This window comes from Xenopus tropicalis, chromosome 8 (assembly GCF_000004195.4).
Source record: "Xenopus tropicalis strain Nigerian chromosome 8, UCB_Xtro_10.0, whole genome shotgun sequence".
Taxonomy (NCBI): Eukaryota; Metazoa; Chordata; class Amphibia; order Anura; family Pipidae; genus Xenopus; species Xenopus tropicalis.
The window spans coordinates 63,081,077-63,101,310 of record NC_030684.2 but is presented as its reverse complement, the minus strand read 5'-3'; the positions used below and the strand labels follow the sequence as shown (position 1 = coordinate 63,101,310).

The following is a 20,234-nucleotide window of genomic DNA, read 5'->3' as shown; positions in this document are numbered from 1 at the left end:
AGCAACAGTCAGGCAGCGCAGCACAGAATCAAAATCCAGTAGAATAGTCAGGCAGGCAATGGTCGGTCCAGGCAGCAATAAGGAAGGTCAAGAACAGGCAAAAGGTCAATACAGGCAGCAAGCGAGAGAAGTCAAATACAGGCAAGGTCAGGAACACAGGAGAACAGGAACAGGAATCGCACCCAGGAAATCAGCAAGGAAAACCTACGTTGGGCAACGAATAGAGCACAGTGAGCGCTTTAAATATTTGAATTTCGCGCCGAAATGACGTCACGCGCGCGCGCCGGCGACAACGCGAGTGCGCATGCGCGCGCATCAAGAGCGCGCATGCGCATAAGGGACAGAGAGAGGCTCGCGCGCGCGCCTAGAAGATGACGGCGGGCGTCCCCGCACCGGAGGAGGTGGCGGGCGTCCCCGCCGCCCCGCTAGACCACCAGGTATCGTTACATACTCCCACTCATTTCTCCTGGTTGGAGCACACAACTGCTCTTTCTAAATAAAGCTGAACTATTTTTTAGAGGTGGGACATAGGCTACCTACCTTTAGCTATAAGGCCATTGATCATGTGCCCATGCCGAGACGTGGCGGTGATAGATCTAGGCTGCTGCTCCAACGTGAATCCTTTTGGATTAAGAAACTTGACACACTAGCACCAAAGGGACTAAATGAGTATTGTTCCCTTAACTGTTTTCTACCAGTCAGGTGATTTTTAAATCTAATAATGTAATCAGTATTGTATTTTTCATTTGTGTAGGTAAGGGTCCCACCTGCCCTGGAGCGAGCATAGTTTATGGCGGATAGGGGTGGTGGGGCTATCTGGCTGATGCGTAACATGTGGGTGGGGTTAATTATGTATATAAAGTTTTATTGAACGAATTTTGTATTGAGGGTATAACATCGTGAACAAGGTCCAAGACCAGGGCCGAAACGTTGATGTAACAATTATGTAATTATCTACAATAAAGTACTGAAAATTGGAGTGCGCATAATTCATGGAGTATTTTAAAGCTGAACTATTTCACGTTCCTAGTACATGCTCTGACAAGTCGGTAACCTGCACACTGACTTACCCTCTTTCACAGGGTCCCTGCTGCCTGACTTTTCTCTAGAGATACTGCCTTCCCCTAGGGCTTCTAGGCCTAGTTGGTCCAGGCTCCCTGGAACACAACCTTCTGATGGAAAGAGGAAGGCCATATGAGACCCTATATCCCATTACCTACAGTATATCCCCACCAATGTCCAACTGTAGCAAGGGATGAGGAATATTATTAATCTGGCATACATTTCAGTAGAGGGAAGGTTAAGGGTACAACTCTCCTTCTTCTTGTGTTTTATTCACATTATGTTTCAGTGGTGATAAGCTGGGGGTCACTAAAACTACCAGCAATAGATACTTTTTAATTTCCCCCAAGATCTGAGAATGTTCAAACGGGGTACTTGGTCTTAAATAAAAATAATGAATCCATACGGCAAAGGAGTTTTTACACCCCTCTTTATAAAAACAAAACAAAATGGGAAATATTGTTACTACAATGATGTGAATATGCCAACTGCTGCTGCTACATAAATATGAGTATTTAACAAACGTAAAACATTCACTTGTACAGTGGTGTTGGTTTGTACCCTCATCACTCATTCCTGTTAGGGAAGAAACAGTAGAGAAAAATAGTTCCTAAAGATACAAAGCTGAGATACCAGTGCATGGCTAAAATTGTACATGTCACATTTATCATAGAGGGAATGAAAACTATTCAGGAAAACAAGAGAATGAAAACAGCTCAGACTATGCTGACAGAGATGGGCCATAAGGCATGTAATCCACTAGATGTCAGCCTACTGTTAGTTTGCAGAAATAAAAAGGAACAAGGGTTTAACTGACAGTGATAGGGAATTTTGGGAGGCTACCGATAACAGTATTCTAGGGTTTTAAGTTTATAAAAGGGTTACCTTTATTTAAAAAGCTTCATTAAATTCTGAACTGCACAGTAAAAAGGAATAAAAAACTATGAAAATATAGCAAATGATTTGTTATTCATATTTCTTACAGAATAGTATTTAGAGTACAAGACAGCTGAGGAAGAGACCACCCTTAATGTATGTGTGCTATGTGGTGTCCTATACATTTTGGCTGGCTAGTACTTGAACCATTGCCATACACACAGGAGGTTCACAAAATGTTGTGGATGAACTCTTTATGCAGTTACCAGCTTATTACAATAATGTCACACAAATTCCTAATAAACAATATGGCCAGCATAAGGTATCCCAGGCCACTGGGCCCCAGCCTGAGTCCTACTTCCCTGCTCTTTCCTTCCTGTCGGGGATGCTGTACCTTCTTATAGACTTTCAGCATAGGGGTCAGGCTTGTGTACGAGGCACACTAAGCCCTACATAACCTCTCTTCCACTGGGCAAGGTACCACTGATTCCCTTTCGCTCCATGTTGGAGCCTCAGCTGTTCATCTTACTTAACCTGTCACTTAGTTTCACTGCCTACAGTAAGTGCTACAAATCTACCCTACCACTATCTATCATAAATAACTGTTCTCCTTTCTGAGGTGTCAGGCTTTAGGCTCCCTGGTGTCATTCACTTCTTATTAGCCAAAGAGAAAGTAATACTCTGCTTTCTCCCTTATATCGCCTCTCCTGAGAACTTTCCCTGCCTAACAGCGCCACCTAGTGACTGAACTAGAAATAACATTATTTACATATTATAATGCAGAGGTGCCCAGGGACCTTTCTTACTCGTGAGCCACAGTCAAATGTAAAAAGACATGGAGAGCAACATAAGTATCATAAAGTTCATGGAGGTGCCAAATAAGGGCTAAGATTGGCTATTAGGCAGCCTCTATGCACACTATCAGCTTACAGGAGGCTTTATTTGGTAGGAAATCTTGTTTTTATTCAACCAAAACTTGCCACCAAGTCACAAATTCAAAAATAACTACCTGGTTTGGGGGCACTGAGAGCAACAGCCAAGGGGTTGGGGAGCAACATGTTGCCCCTGAGCCACTGGTTGGGGATCACTCATATAATGACTTCTACTCCCTATGCTTCCTACCTTGGTTAACCTAACAGCATCTTTTTTGTTATCTAAGTAAAACACATTCACACCTAACCCCTCTCACACTCCCCACCACTTAACCTGGGAATGTTCTAGTTGCTTCTCATATCTTATCATCAACACTACATTCTCTTCAACCGGCTCCACCATGAGCTCTGTCTGGGTACACTGAGTTGGACTGGGTTAAGGCATATAACATCATCCTGGCAGCGTGAACACACACTTTCCAAATATACAGTGGCTTGCAAAAGTATTCAGCCCCCTTGAACTTTTCCACATTTTGTCACATTACAGCCACAAACATGAATCAATTTTATTGGAATTCCACGTGAAAGACCAATACAAAGTAGTGTACACGTGAGAAGTGGAAGGAAAATCATACATGATTCCAAACATTTTTTACAAATAGATAACTGCAAAGTGGGGTGTGTGTAATTATTCAGCCCCCTGAGGCAATACTTTGTAGAATTACAGCTGCCAGTCTTTTAGGGTATGTCTCTACCAGCTTTGCACATCTAGAGACTGAAACCCATTCTTCTTTGCAAAACAGCTCCAGCTCAGTCAGATTAGATGGACAGCGTTTGTGAACAGCAGTTTTCAGATCTTGCCACAGATTCTCGATTGGATTTAGATCTGGACTTTGACTGGGCCATTCTAACACATGGATATGTTTTGTTTTAAACCATTCCATTGTTGCCCTGGCTTTATGTTTAGGGTCGTTGTCCTGCTGGAAGGTGAACCTCCGCCCCAGTCTCAAGTCTTTTGCAGACTCCAAGAGGTTTTCTTCCAAGATTGCCCTGTATTTGGCTCCATCCATCTTCCCATCAACTCTGACCAGCTTCCCTGTCCCTGCTGAAGAGAAGCACCCCCAGAGCATGATGCTGCCACCACCATATTTGACAGTGGGGATGGTGTGTTCAGAGTGATGTGCAGTGTTAGTTTTCCGCCACACATAGCGTTTTGCATTTTGGCCAAAAAGTTCCATTTTGGTCTCATCTGACCAGAGCACCTTCTTCCATATGTTTGCTGTGTCCCTCACACGGCTTGTGGCAAACTGCAAACGGGACTTCTTATGGTTTTCTGTTAACAATGGCTTTCTTCTTGCCATAAAGGCCAACTTTGTGCAGTGCACGACTAATAGTTGTCCTATGGAAAGATTCCCCCACCTGGGCTGTAGATCTCTGCAGCTCGTCCAGAGTCACCATGGGCCTCTTGGCTGCATTTCTGATCAGCGCTCTCCTTGTTCGGCCTGTGAGTTTAGGTGGACGGCCTTGTCTTGGTAGGTTTACAGTTGTGCCATACTCGTCCATTTCTGAATGATCGCTTGAACAGTGCTCCGTGGGATGTTCAAGGCTTTGGAAATCTTTTTGTAGCCTAAGCCTGCTTTAAATTTCTCAATAACTTTATCCCTGACCTGTCTGGTGTGTTCTTTGGACTTCATGGTGTTGTTGCTCCCAATATTCTCTTAGACAACCTCTGAGGCCGTCACAGAGCAGCTATATTTGTACTGACATTAGATTACACACAGGTGCACTCTATTTAGTCATTAGCACTCATCAGGCAATGTCTATGGGCAACTGACTGCACTCAGACCAAAGGGGGCTGAATAATTACGCACAACCCACTTTGCAGTTATTTGTAAAAAATGTTTGGAATCATGTATGATTTTCATTCCACTTCTCACGTGTACACCACTTTGTATTGGTTTTTCACGTGGAATTCCAATAAAACTGTTTCATGTTTGTGGCTGTAATGTGACAAAATGTGGAAAAGTTCAAGGGGGCTGAATACTTTTGCAAGCCACTGTACTTATCCCAAGAAGTAAATCATGATCTTATTGAGCACATCACTATCATATTAAATCCTCAAAATATTAGAATCACTAGATACACATATCATAGTGACACAGATATCATCACATTTTAATTCATAACCCTTTCTAAGTGCACTGGCAACAAGAAAATAACATCATTAAATAGCAAAACACATAATTAAGTAAACTTCAGCAAGGCTCCTGTTCCTTAAGATGGTAACGCACTTGAAGGTAGAGGAGAAATAGGGGACACAAGGCCTTTCAGCTGGAAAGGCCCACTTAAGCAACAGCTTTAGTCTGTACAGGACATGGGCACCTCAGACACCTCAGGTCAAACAATTCTTGTGTGTCCTAGTAAGACAAATATTACCAAGTTGTGCCTTCTTCATCTGGGTACCATCGGGCATGGTAACATCCGCTGAGATATACAAGCTCTCTTTTCCCTGGGCACAGCTCATCACAGTGGATTGGAATACTGTGTAGCCCCACCACCATTTTTTTGGCCACCATTTTTATATTGGCCAGGTCAAACCGCTCTCTTCTCTCTGTTCTCATGGATCAAACAATTTGGGCCATCTTCTTCTTATTAATGATATCTTTGTATAACCAGTCCTTTTATTCTAAGTTAACCTCCTCTTGTACCCAGGCAGGGACATATGGCATATAAAACCCCTATTTCATGTACACATACTAGTTGAGTACTTTCTGTACTTTGGACACAGCATAAAGTATAAAGGCACATGATGTCTGCCTGGCCAACAGTACCCAGAAGTCTTTTTCGACTTCCACAGTGACCTTCCTGGTTCCATACCACAGTAATTGCAGCAAACCTGCTGCCCTTATGCGGCCCCTTAGAGTTGGTGAAAGTGACTCCTCTACAGTTACACCCTGTGACCAAGGTCTCTTAAACTGCTCCTGTTCACGGGCCCCCAACTGAGGCTTTCCCCAGCAGCTTTAGTACCCTCATCATGGTCTTCTTTCTCAATAACTTACACAATCAGCTTAATGCATCTGGTTATTTTGTCTCAGTTTGTACACTGGGGACACTTGGGCCTACTTCTCCCCCAGCCGGAGGTAGCCCTCACTGCAATAGCCAGCTTACCATACTGGATGCCAATCTCTATCTCTCTTTCTCGGCGATTCACTTACAGGTGATGTGATTTGGTCCCACTTTGAGTCATACAGTTCCTAGCCTGGTACATTTGTGGAGTCCTCCACTGCTCCCATACCAATTGTGGCCTCCAGCAGCTCCGCTCCAGCAGGGCCCCGCCCAGAACTCTTGTCAGGCACTACCATGGCCTTCTGTACCTCTGTTATTTCAGGAGCTTGTCCTGGATCTGCTGCTGCTGTCTGTCCTGTTCTGTTGCCTTGCTCCTTCACCTCCTGGAAAGGGTCAATCTGCACATTCTGTAGTGCTTAGGTCACTCTACAACCCCAGCTGGGATGGCATTCTCCAGGGGCTGCCAGAATGGGCCCAGTCAGCAATCCGGCAGGCAGCATAGACACTTGGCCCCAATTTATGAAAGGACCCCAAAGACACGCCTAAAGAATCACATGCAGATTATTTTGATGGTGAGTTCTAGAAATAAAGATTTCAGTGCAACTGTTCATGTAATAAGGCATCAGACACAACTAGATCAAGTGAAACTCCACTTGGCAGATGTGAGAAATTATGGGGTAATGTGGGTAAAAAACATGGTGACTTATGCCCACAATTGCACTTTATGCATTGCATAGTCCTATACTCATGTTAACCCAGAACAAATATTACACATTTAAGGGGTTATGCAATAAGCTGAGCTGATTGCTGAGTTCTGTACTGAGTGTCTCAGAATGATACACAAGCTAGGGGCAGGTAGGGAGCAGGAGGGGAAGATGCGTATACGCCACCACCCACCTTTCAATCGAGTACAGCCTAATTCAGGCCACATTTCATTCAAAGTCTGCAGGCCTCTGCACTTAAAAACAGAGGACAGAGGCCTGCGGCTGTTTGCACAACACTGATTGTGTCCTTTTTTGCACTTTGCACATTGTGTGGGGCATTGTTAATGAGCCCTCTTATATCAACCAGTTAGCAGGTAGAATTTGCTGGCCACCTATATAAAAACAAAAAATATTATTGGTTGCTATGGGTTATTGTACCTGGGCACACCTTAATGTCTAGCTGTTTTGTGGGCAGAATAAATATGCTCATGTTATACCAGTAATACTGGTAAGAAGTGGGACTGCATGCAAGAGTGACAAAGCTATTAATACTCCCCTGCAAGTAGAATACATTTTGAACTACACATCTAATAGAAATGGCAACTAGTAGAACACACCTTTTTTTTAGATATGTTTTCCAACCTATTACAGCTTGATCCTTCGGCACAGAATGCATTATCATTTATCTTCAAAGAAAAAGATTGCCAAGTGCTTCTCTTTTTATTTGTTTGTTGGTTTGCTTTTAGATGAACAAGACTTTCCAGTGCTGAAAGACGAACAAACTCTGCCAGCTATTCATTTCCATCAAAAGTGGAAGAACTAACGGGCCAAACTTTTAGTATTTGATACAGTCATATGCCATTTATTTGTAAGAATAGCTGAACACTCTGGCACATTCTGATGTTCATCTCCAACCCTCAACGCCTGATAACCTTTCCTTCTCTATGAAATGTACCTGCTCAAGCTGCAATCCTTTCATTGTCTTCCATACATCACCAGAATTCATTTTTAGGACAGGAAGAAACGATTCAGGAAAAATTGAACCTGCTCATCTCTGTACTACAGGAGCTCATATTTATTTTCTCGGCAGTTCACAATATCAGAGCAGAGTTATTCTTGGCATGGACCAATTGCAAAGCCTGAGCAGCACAAGGTAGTCATTATACACTCTATCAAACTAGCCTCAATTGTCCCATTCTCTTGGGAGTGCACTGCTATAGTCCTCAACTTAAATTAGATTGCTTATGAAAAGAATTCCTCTTGGTAACTGACTGCTTTTCCCAGGGATCTTTTCCTGCTTCTCTTTATTCATTCCCGCATTTTGATTAAGGCATAGCATAACTAAATTCTCTAAAATTATGTTTACATAAATAAACTATCTATCATGTATCTATATTTAAATATATTGGTTATGTACCACATTTTCTCATTACATAGATAATGACAATGCTGAATTTGATGTTTTATTGTAGAGATATCACAAGCTCAAAGAACCTCAGACTCATTTCTATTATCCCTATGGAAATCAAGGAGTAAACAAAATCTCCTAAGGTAGTGCTTCAGTAATGCTTGGGGTGCCTTAAATGGAAGAGATTAAATAGTAGATACTCTGAATTTCTAGAATTTTCTTTTGTATCTAAGCAGTGTGCCTTGGCAATGAGGCAAGTGATGCCACAGGTGGCATGACACCAAAGATTAGTATGTGTGTTATAGTGACACTTTAGGAAAAATCAGAATATTGGCCATAACACCTTTTTCCAGTTATCAGTTACTGTATGTTCAGGTCACTGTCTGTGTTCCAGTGTAAGACAGTGCTTAGCCTACTCTGACCTATTTAAAAGCAACTACAACAATAGTAAGTGCTTATAAGCTTCTGCCGGGTCATTATTTTTGTCAGAAGGCCTGGGGGCAGATATCTGTACCCAAACCCCAGCAGTACAGGTGGCACCTTAGCTCAGGCTAAGAGCAAACATAGCTTATATCAAACATATAAAACAATTAAAACAAAACAAGCAATGGGATTCAAAATAAAATATTGCCTCTTGATCCAGTATCAGGTACTCTTGCCAAAAATTCCAACCCTTGTGGTACTCCGATTCCAGTTCTTAGAGATGAGTGAGCTTTCTGAATCCATTGGTTTAGGCAGCCATACATTTCAGGAATCGTCTAAAACGGCAGGTTGGACCTACCTGATTGCAGTTTCCTATCAAAAATACTTTGATTGTCAAGTCTTATGCAGTTGATTCAGTGTCCCTTCTAGATATGCCCCCTGATACAGGGAATATAAATTACCGAAGAGTTCCATGACTGTGACCAAATGCATAGGAAATCCCAAGTGACGTCTTACTTTATTTTTAATAATACAGAAATTACATTACTACTTACAGACTATAACTGCTGACATCACTAAGCTCAGTTTATAAGGATATAATTTACAGATATTCATATTCATATATGGCTTTCATATATTACAATAAAATAAAAAAAAACCCTTTATGGAAACATGCTAATATGTAGATAAAATAGCTGTAACATCATGTTGGTGGTCTTCATCCTGCCCTGCAGACTATTATGCTGGAAAGGCATAGGCCACTCAGCAATCAAACTACAGATTGATATTTACTATATCCTCATTGCACAGGTTTCCTACAAGCTTTTGGCAGGCATTTGATTTTGTACAAATGAAGGTTACTTTTGCCTTACAGGTCCTCATGAAAATAACACTAACATTTTATTTGAATGTCAGCATTTGTCAACCATTAAAACAATTGATTTTTTATTATAAGACTCAATAAAAAGCACAATTTCTAATACATACATTTAAATAAAAACACAGTTATAATTATTTTTGCTTAAGCATATTTTTCTTGAGATGGGATCGCTCCACTTATATAGATGTAATATTCTCACAAAGGGTAACGATTGGGCAGTAAAGGGTCAAATACGCCTAAAATACACACAAATTTAATTATGGCATTTGTTTGGCTTTTTTCTAAGATGCTTTACAAAAACAGGATTTTCATTGCAATTGGATTCCACATTTCCTACAGGATCTGCCATATAAGTTCCTTATAAAAGAGGCTGGGCAATAATTTTCCCACAGTTATACACAAGTTATACACAATACATGTTCAAAACACAACTAAACACAAATGTCCTGTTAAAGGGCAACTGTCATCCTGAATTTGTGGTTGGGGGAAATAATCGTTTTTAAAAAAAACAATAGCCCCTGCCAGCTCTTAGCCACTGTGACGGAAGCTCCTGGTGTGGGCAGCCGTGTTGTTGAGCCACCCTTTTGTGATTGTCTGCGTGCTCCCTGAGAGATCAGCTGACAGGAAATAATGCAGGTTCTAACTGTAAGAGGAAGTAGCAAAAAGAGGGAAACCATTTTTGTTATTGGTCCAAGTTACATGGTTTTAGATTCTCTCTGCCATTACCCCTTAGTAATATAGAATATATAGAAATGCATTAATATAAATGGCACAGGGGTTTTGTGCAGCATTGTGTTTTTACAGGAGAATGGGAAAGATCAGAAGGCTCTTCTCCCAGTCACTTTATGTATTATACATGAATTAATTATACTGTACATCACAACAGGGTCAGTAACCCAATGTTTTATCCATACAGGGAAGGTCCACACTTTCATCTGTGTTTCCTTTTTAACTACTACGGTGTTTGGGGTGAAAATATTGTTTGCAAAATTTAAAGGGAATGTTTCACATAACTCAAGATCAACCCACTTTAATATTTCACTGTTTGCTTATCATGTACAGCTGAGTTGCCTACCAGTGTGTTGCTACATAACAGCTGTTTTAATCTTGAAGACTGACAATAAAGATATCATTCTCCTCTAACATACAGATATATGTGTATAAAGTCTAGCAAATACACTGAATAATTAGGTAAAACACACCTTTCAACTTGAGCAAAATTCTCTTCTCTCTGTGCCTTACAAAATCCTAATCATAATGATCAACCAGCTTTCATCTAAGCTTCCAATTCCTTCCTTGCATTCCTAAAGCAGTGGACCTGCCACTACAACAGATGGCACTTGGGCTGCGCAGGTGAAATCAAAAGCTGGAAGCAGCTGGCGGGAACAGCGGGGAGGTAGAAGAATACACAAATGTAGGAAAGAAAAATATTCATGGATTTGCAAGTAATGTCAGAAATAGCATGCAAATAAAGATGAATAACTACTCCTTCAGTATAAGATAGATTGGCTGGCTGTAAAGCCACCGCTAGATAGGTTTGCATTGCTTTTATGATGATTTATGCACTGACATGTCAAGAAATGGTATAATAGCTTATGGGACATTACACTTACAATTTACCCCTTTTCTGTGTGTTTTCATTTATAATCAACCAATAATAATGGGATCTGAGACAGGTCAATATGATACCCGAGAATATACCGTATATACTCGAGTATAAGCCAAGTTGTTCAGCCCCAAAAATGTGCTGAAAAAATCACCCTCGGCTTATACTAGAGTATATCGAATTGAAGGATTGGAAGATGTACCTTAACTGTCTGGAATCCATTGCGCCGTTGCCCCCCCCCCCCATAGACGGCCATACTTACGCGCGCGGATCTACAAATCTAAATTCAGTAGAAAGCAGTGTGTTTTATCCCTTTCTGCTCAATAACATGAGGGGAACAACACTGAGATGCAGAATCCAGTCTGCCTTAAGTTTGGTTTAAGGGTGATTTAAGGGTATTTATATTAAGGCACCCAGTGCCTAGGGCAGCATGTTTTGGGGGGGAGTGGCCCTCGGGTGCCTATTCTTTGGGGGAGGGGGGTGACAGGGTCGCAGGCGTGACATCACCCACACCCATTCCCCTTCTCAGGGCCACTGATTGAACAATCAAGATTGGAGAACGTGCTGGTCCCCTGCGCATATAACCCTATATACGTAGTAAAGGATTTTCCAATTGCACAATACCAGGGCCTGCAGTTTGTAAGTTTTAACTCTTTGCATACCTGCGCTTTATTAATTTTTTTTTTTATTTTAATGAAATGAACAAACTTAAATAAAAAGTAAACCCAGAACAATGTCACATGACATGTCACACACAGGATGGGAACACACAGCAGGATGGGAACACACACAGGGGAGTGCATATAGATATAAGAAGAAACTCCTGTGTACGAGATGTGCCGTATCATGTATTTGCACTGATCATCAACTACTGATCTGTCTGTAGAGTACAGGGCTGCCATTCAACTGAAGCGCCCCAAAATAAAGTGAACATCAGTATAAAGAATCAATGAAAGAGTGTCTGATGTTTCATGTTCCCTTCAGTGTTTGGCTTCTCCCCAATATTAATATAGTTGGAGAGAGCTGACACTTTGGATACAGACAGGAGCCCGGTGCACACTGAGATTGCTAGTGGTAATGCTGATGGAAACTGCAGGGGGCTGGCCCTAAAGAACAATTTAAAAGGATAGTTGACCTTTAAGTTTAACTTTTAGTATGTTATAGAGCAGTGATCCCCAACCAGTGGCTCATGAGCAACATATTGCTCCCCAACCCCTTGGGTGTTGCTCCCAGTGGCCTCAAAGCAGGTGCTTATTTTTAAATTATTGGCTTGGAGGCAATTTATGGTTGCATAAAAACCAGATGTACTGCCAACTGCAAACCTGTAGGCTGCCAGTCCACATAGGGCCTACCAAATAGCCAATCATAGCTCTTACTTGGCACCCTCATGAACATTTTCCATGCTTGTGTTGTTTCCCAGCTCTTTTTACATTTGAGTGTGGCTCACGGGTAAAAACGGTTGAGGACCCCTGTTATAGAATGCCCTATATCTAGCAATAGTGAGAATCCTTGTGCCAGTCATCTTGCTCTTATCTAACAGGGAAATCATTGTGACGTTTAATATTACACCATAGACAAATGTGAGAATGTTATAAAATGCTGTGCATCTCTAGCATAAATGTCTTTATTGATTTGATCTTCAATCACATAAACAAAGGACAGGGAGCTAGGTGGGTATAAATGAAACAGGCAGTATTCTAATTGGAACATTTATGGGGATGACGGCCCTGGAGAGCTGGACAATGTTATCTAGTGATACTGCTTTAAGAATCTGTCCCTGCTTTTGCTGCTCTACAGCCCCAAGCATGCTTTACCTCTGTTGGGCCCTGAATAGTGCAGTAGCAGCATTAAGGAAAGCCATGGCTGAGGTGTTCACATCCCCTTTAATTTTCATCTCTGAAAGACTTACAACCTTGACACTCCATTTCCTCCATTAAGTCTTAAATACTATTTAAGATCTTAATAGTATTTAAGATCTGACTTTCTTTTAAATCCCTAAAATCCTACACTAATTTGTCACAAATAATATATGATATGTCAGAACCACTGACGATGAGAAATTATCCTGATAAAAAAAAATACAAGGTTTCTTTTTTTTCAACTAAATTAAAAATTCAAGGCTATTTTGCTACTAAATTATGGTTCTTTTTATTACCTGACTATAAATATTGAAGCATGTTGGAATATCATGCAGAATTTTAATTACATCAACATTAAATCCAAATTAAACAAGCAGGCAATGTGCAAGCTGCCAAAAAATATGCAGATGTAACGCCATTTCAATAAAATGTCACTTTCTGCTATATTATAATTACATTTGGTATTTTTTTTCCATTTAACAGGACAACAAACTGACTTTTCTATGCAAACTGCAAGAGAGTAAAAGCTTGTTCAGAAAAGACTTTCAGGGCTGGCAAAAACATGGCAACCTGTCACATACTGGCATTGTACAGCTTCATTTTCTTTGTGGAAATTGCCTGCATGTATAATGTATATACAGCTTGTGCTTGCTTCTAGCGGTCTGTTTGCTACACAGCCATTCAGAACCCGCACAGCAGAGAGACCCCACTCGTATTCTCAATTACATATGGATTCTGCTCTCCCCTCCTGGTTTTAACCATATCAGTTAAAAGCAGGAAAAAGACTGTCACAAAAGTTTTGATAAATGGGGAAAATGTTGAACTGCTGGGAATCCTTCAGGATACCTTATTTTGATATTTTATAAATCAGCCCCCGTGACTTGTAATTACAAAGGATAAAAAAGAGTAAACAAAATAAAGTGGGGGTGAGAACATTAAACTGGCCCAAAATAAAATTAAGGTAGTAGTTGCATCGTTTCATGTAAACATTTTTTGCTTATCTCCTCAGTATAGAAAATAGCTTCATAACAATTGTCTCAAGTGAACAATCTAGTAAATGGGTTTTGTATAAATTGCATATGTTGCTATATATTTATGATAAAAAAAGGATCAAATGCCTAAAGGACCATAATAGAAGGGTGCTGTGCTTTATTAAATAGGTAAATATAAGTTTTTATTGGCTGACTTAATATACTATAGTATGCAAGCTTTTCTGAAAACTTAAGTCCCTGCCTCAGCATAGTATAATATACACCAATACAGTATTAAATCCAGTATTAAATCCCACACAGATGTAGATCAGGCTCACCCAGATGAGTTCCATTTTTAGAGAATAATACACTTATGGGGTTATATAATAAAAGTCACTAGGTTTGCCCAGAAGCAGTAACCCATAGCAACCAATCAGCAGGTAGCATTTACTGGTCGCCTGTTTTAAAGAAAACACCTTATTGGTTGCCAAGAATTACTACTCCGATATGCATAAGCAAACATTGTCCTGCAGTGGGAATTACTCCTAATAAAAAATAAATATATAAACATATATAGAGAGACATACTATGTGCCTTTACATTGGAGGGATCTGGAGCCTAGAGACAGGGACACCACGTCTTCTGGCAAAAACACGTTTATTTCAGGCAAACTCTTCCCAACTTAAACATCAAAGGGTCACTGTTTTGTAGTATTTCAACAAAACATTTTCAAGACTTGTCCCCTCTCTCTGGGACTCTCACCTTCCAGGGTAACTTCCACAGTTTGAAACCATTCCCAGTTTCCCATTCCCACCTCTCAGTGACCCCCTGATGTGTAACCCATAGCTCTTTTATTGGCTGCTCACCTGCAGTCTAATCAGGCAGCTGAACCCAGTAAATGGAGTAGGGAATGGAGGGCCCATACTACTCTACTTCCATTCACTCCAGGAACACATTTATCCAGCTTTTCCTAAGCCAGAAACAAGAAAACATCATTACCTGCTGCCAATCCTTGGAGTGCTGAGAAAGTATATTTGCAGGAAGGTACATCGAATGCTCTATGAAATTCAGCATATGAGGAGAATCCGAGAAGCTTTTGTATTTGTATGTAAGCTAGCACAGGAGCTATGAAGGGATGGCCTGCGGAGGGGAGCTCGCGAGGCTTTTTCGGCGATTTCCCGAAATCGCCCCGCCGCGTCTGCCATCCCGCCGGCGACTTACATGTTCGCCAGTGGGATGGCAGGGGGAAGGCAACTCGGGGAGATTAGTCGCCCGCGAGCAGGGAGTTTTGCCGCGGGCGACTAATCTCCCCGTGTACCAGAGCCCTTACAAAAGAACAACACCTGAGTGGCCAGTCTGCCAATGGAACAGGCTGTGAGTAACTGTTACTTTTGTTGCCCATTAGTATTGTTAATGAAAGTTCACAAATGCTGTGGTCACTGCTACAGATATGTCCTGCTACTGGGAGATCTGTTTTTCCTTAACTGATCTTGTATCTGTGGTGGGATGGTATAGTGTTTGTCCAGTTTCACCCTCATATAGCCATGCAATTGAGCATTTCACGATTAAAAAGATCCCAGTCTATCATTGTGCTGCATCATGAGCTTCTTCATGATTTACATAAGGCCTCTAGGTGTGGATTATAAGTGACAACAAGGGGGACACAGTTACTCTGTGTAGATTGTTGCACTGGAGGTGGTTGTCCCTGGCTATAGTGGTAGCTCTGAGGAAGTCACAAGATGAAACGTGTCAGGCTTACGTCATCCAGGTGCGCCTCGTAAGCACGCGGTTTAGAACGCCGGCTTGGAACATCCTAACCAGTGGAACAGATGCGGACACCTTTGGAGAGACTGCTTTAAAGCACTATGATGGTTTTTAAATTGTGAGGGTGTCAATTTTTAAATCTATATATAAATAAAAAAAAGGTTTTATGCTATATAGCACTCCTGTTTTATAGAATTCTAAGAAAAAATGGGATTTATTTGAGGCAAGAAAGTTTTTGAGTTTGTGAGTACCCACGCCTACCATATAGAGTGCACTAAGTTAAAGATCCATTACACCACTCTGCATAAGAAAAAGGGTGTAGGAACACATTCTTTCCTAGTAACACAAAAAGGTGGAATAGCCCAATAAAGAATACTGCAACATACTGTGATTTTTGTTTTTTCTCTTCTTTCCTGTGCCTTGAGTGCTGGCTTTATATACCTATAACCTGTTCGGTGTAAATAATCTACTTCACTGTATGTTTAAAATGGAAGCTGTCATTTGAGTTATGTCTGCATGCAAGTAAACAGTCATGTTGGATGTTACTGTCCATAATATGGATAGAGGTGTTTAAGGAGCTGATTTACTGTTCTTTTAATAGTGCTAGTTCAAACTACCCTGCTTGTGTGAATGTATATTTTGCTATATATGCTAAAACATAGGTTCTAATTAGAAAAAAAAATAGGACAGTTGTTAAGTAATGTTTATTTATATAACATGCTTCTTTTAAAAAAAATATGTCAGGGTGAAAACAAAAGAAAACAAAACACGTATAGATTTGTCCCATGCTGGTTAACCTAAAAATATTTATAAGCCATAAATGGGGTTGTGTTATAATAGGCACTAAGTTTTCCCAGGAGCAGTAACCCATAGCAGCCAATTAGCAGGCAGCATGTACTGGTCACCTGTTTAAGAATCTTATTGGTTGCTGTATGTCACTGCTCCTCTGCAAACATAGGGGCTTTTATTACATATGGGGGATAGTCTGTAATCTGTTTGAAATGTTTTTATTATGGTGCAGTATCTTTAAAGCTTTACAAGTCTATAAGAGTCAATAATGGGAAGCTGAACCCCTACCATTACTATTCAGAGCTACTTTGCATTATGTAGTAACATGGATAACTTGTATAGTAACTAGGCAGGGGTTGGCCCCAGTCGAGTAATACAATGCAGCCAATTCAGTTAGAATAACAAATATCTGATGGGTTTCTAAGAGTCAAACTGTGCTTTTCCATACCCCCCTAGTTGATAGATTTGGCATTTTGCTGTGCCTTAGAAACCCAAGTTATATTAGAAAGATTACTGCAACAAAGCAAATCAAAGTCTATAACTTAGATTCATTTTATTCACAATCTCCTGTGAAGTGAATTAATTTCCTTGTTAACAATGCAAAGTTCAGGAAAAACAGGCTCATACAACTGATACATTAATTATACAGGAAATATGGACCCTTGTAAACTGTCTTCCAAGAAAAACATTACAGATGAAGGAATTTGCAGGCACAGTTATACTTGACATTCTTTATCCATATACTTGGATATAAACTGCATTAGGATATGCGTAGTCTTAACAGCCCTTACATTGGTACTCATACAGGAATGGCTGGTGGCATGAGATCTGGAAATAAGTTACATGCATCCAGGCAATGAACAGCTATTCTGCCTTCTGTGCTTCTGAGTCTTCATATGATTCTACTACAGTTTCATTTTCAGCAGAAGCTTCTGCTTTTGAGTCTACAGGTATGCTAGATTCACTTGGTTCTTGCTGAGCACACTCTCCATCATAGATAATGTCTTCTGGGTTTGGAGCTGGCGGGCAGAATTCCTCACTTGGGTAAAGCTCATGGAATAGATTTTCTGCCTATATAAAGAAAATGCAATTAAAATTACTTTATTTTCCCCTCTATTGGGCTAAAGGCACATAACCATATGAACTGGTGATATATATATGTATTTATTTATATATATACATTTGGTGTGGTAATGCCTCCTATAGGTATTTACACGTCTTGATCTAGAACCCAATAATTATATTGGATTAGAGTACTTCATGCTGGCCAACTACATCAGTAGTCATCCCTGGTCTGGCCTGGTTGGCCAGCTTGATATATATTGCAATATATGGACAAGCAATCCCTGTTTTGCTATAGTTTATACAGGAGCAGTGGCCAGCTCCATGTTGTAGCCCCGACTCTTCCCAGTAGAAGAGGTGATCCCAGTAGAGCCAGTAGTGCTAATTTATTAATCAAGGGTTGTGAAAAGGTAAAATTAGGTTAAAAAACAAGTATTTTAATGGCAACACAATGCATTATAGCAGAGGACATTTGGTCAGGACTCCCACATAGTTACATTTACATATATAAAAAGTTGTGTTGTTGTTACCCTTATAGTTCTGGTGATATCAAAGAAAACAAGCATTTATCACAAATGTCAATCTAGTTGGCTTATAGGCAAGGTTCTCTCATTCAGCCACCCCTGCTCATTGCTGAAAGATGTTGATTGATCCCCTTTGCCCTCTCTGGAATTTAAAGTCTATTATATGGCAAATTCGGGTGTTTTTTTAACCCTCTGGCTGCTGTGTCCTAGGCCGCTGCCTATCCTGCCCAGGGCCGGAACTAGGGGTAAGCAGAAGAGGCAGCTGCCTAGGGCGCAACGATTGGGGGGCGCCAGGCAGCCTCTCCTGCCTACCCCCAGTCCGCTCACTTTAGTCATTGCCCCCACCTCTTGTCCTTACGCGGTGGGGGCAATGATCCTTCGTATCGCAATGCGAACCACGCCCCCCCTTTGGCGCGCATGCGCAGTTGAACGCACGGGGGGGGGGGCGGGGCTCGCATTGTGATTCGAACGAGGAAGGTGCAGAGGCGAGGTGGCCGACCGGGTTGCCTAGGGTGCCCGGTCGGCTTGGCCCGCCCCTGATCCTGCCTACCCATAGTTCCGGCCCTGCCCCAACATAATTTTGCTTTATGGTTAGTTATACATTTGTATTCATTTAGGGTAGGACGGCTGCCTGCTTTCTACTTAGGAGTCCTTATAAGAATAACCAACCTGCAATCTTGTCAGCTTGAACCTCTGCAGGTAGCAACAACCAACGGAGGGATCCTATACTACATAGCTTATTTATGGCATCCATACCTGTTGAACCGCATGATCATTTCCAAAGCAATGGTCTGGCCCACTGCAAACATACACATTTGGGGGAAGTCCAGCGTAAGACTGACGTGGTACACCAGAGGAATCCCTCATGTTAAAATACAGAGCCCAAAGAACTTTTGGTTTTGTACGGTCATTTGCTTCAATATCTAGAAAGAAAAGATATTATTCAGTTACAATACAAAATTTCAATAAAAAAATAAAAGATGATAATTGTTTACTGTGCCACATTGGGCTATTGGTCAAAACCCTTTCACACACTAATATGAAAGTGAGACTTTTTCAGCAGACCAGCCCCAAGATAGTGTGTTACCTGGCTGCTGTAAAAGGGTAGTTCGCTGTCAAAAAACTAGTTTACAAATATTAGACCACAAATTAAAATCTAAAATGTACAGAATCCTTATATTATTACATACAGTATTATATATACAGAATATATAATAATATAAAATTATCATATCATTATACTTCATTTAGTTCCTTTTCCCCTTCTCATATTTCCCAGAAGCAGCTCAGTAAGCCAGGTCCCTGATTCTAAACTATCTGAAACATTTGTTGTTTATATTTTTGAGCAGTAGTTTTGAAATAGCAAAAATGATTCTATGAAATGATAGCATTTACTCTAAAGGACTCTAGGGCACAATTGGAAGGAGCCATAGCAAAAATTTTTCAGCTTTCCACCATTGACCAGGGAACAGTTCTTACAGGAACACATAAGGAATCATTCAAAAAGCAACTGCAAAGTCTTTGGCCAAAATGCAGCGTTATTCCCCAGAATTCCATTGTAATTAACCCCTGATTTACCAGTGTGGATGCAAATTAGCTCCCAGGCCCCTTGCATGCCCCTGTACTTTGCACTGTGCACCATATTCAGCAAGGCAAGTATGGAGGAGCATGTATCGCTGCAAATACCATTGTGAATAACATTTAAGAGGTTATGTAATAAAAGGAACTAGGTTTGCCCAGGTGCAGTAACAGGTAGCAACCATTCAGCAGGTAGCATTTACTGGTCACCTGTTTAAAAGCAAACATCTTATTGGTTGCTATGAGTTGCTGCTACTGAGAAAACGTAGTTCCTTTTATTACATATAGGGGCTAGACTTTTGACCTCTGATACAGTACCAGGCCGAAGGTTACTTAATAAATTAAGCAATTTTGCCTCCAGGACAAACTTAGTGCTTGTTATAATATATAAGATTTAGTGCTTCTTTACTTGGGTTTATACACGAGTCCAATAGCATGGCTAGATTAAGGTGCATTAAAACACCCATATTTAATATGCCTTTCATTTCCAAATGGAGCCTTTCCTTGTACACCACAACAAAAGTCAAAAGTGTGTGGTGGTTGGACTATTGTTGTGGTGTACAAGGAAAATCACCATCACCGGACAGTTATTTAGTGCATTAGTTATTTAGAGCATTAGTGCAAATAAATCCCTGGTTAAACCAGGGAATGTTTGATCTTTCCAGACTGGCAGTAGCCAAGACGTTATGTATTTAATTGGCAGAAAATAAAAATAAAATCAGTAAACAAGTTTTGCGTGGATTCACTAGTTTCACAACCTCTTTTTCATTGGATAAATTACAGTTCATGC

At 40.8% G+C, this 20,234-nt stretch overlaps 1 protein-coding gene across 1 annotated transcript in view; it reads right to left on the bottom strand.

The window, feature by feature from the left end:
* Positions 1-16,808: 16,808 nt before the first annotated feature.
* chm (choroideremia (Rab escort protein 1)) overlaps positions 16,809-20,234 on the bottom strand; it is an 82,151-nt gene continuing 78,725 nt past the window's right edge. Inside the window, exons 14-15 of the mRNA XM_002938547.5 lie at positions 18,623-18,789; positions 16,809-17,351 (exon numbers count right to left, since the gene is read on the bottom strand). Coding sequence (XP_002938593.1) covers positions 17,145-17,351; positions 18,623-18,789 — 374 coding nt within the window. The 3' untranslated portion in view covers positions 16,809-17,144. The remainder of the gene's footprint in view (positions 17,352-18,622; positions 18,790-20,234) is intronic.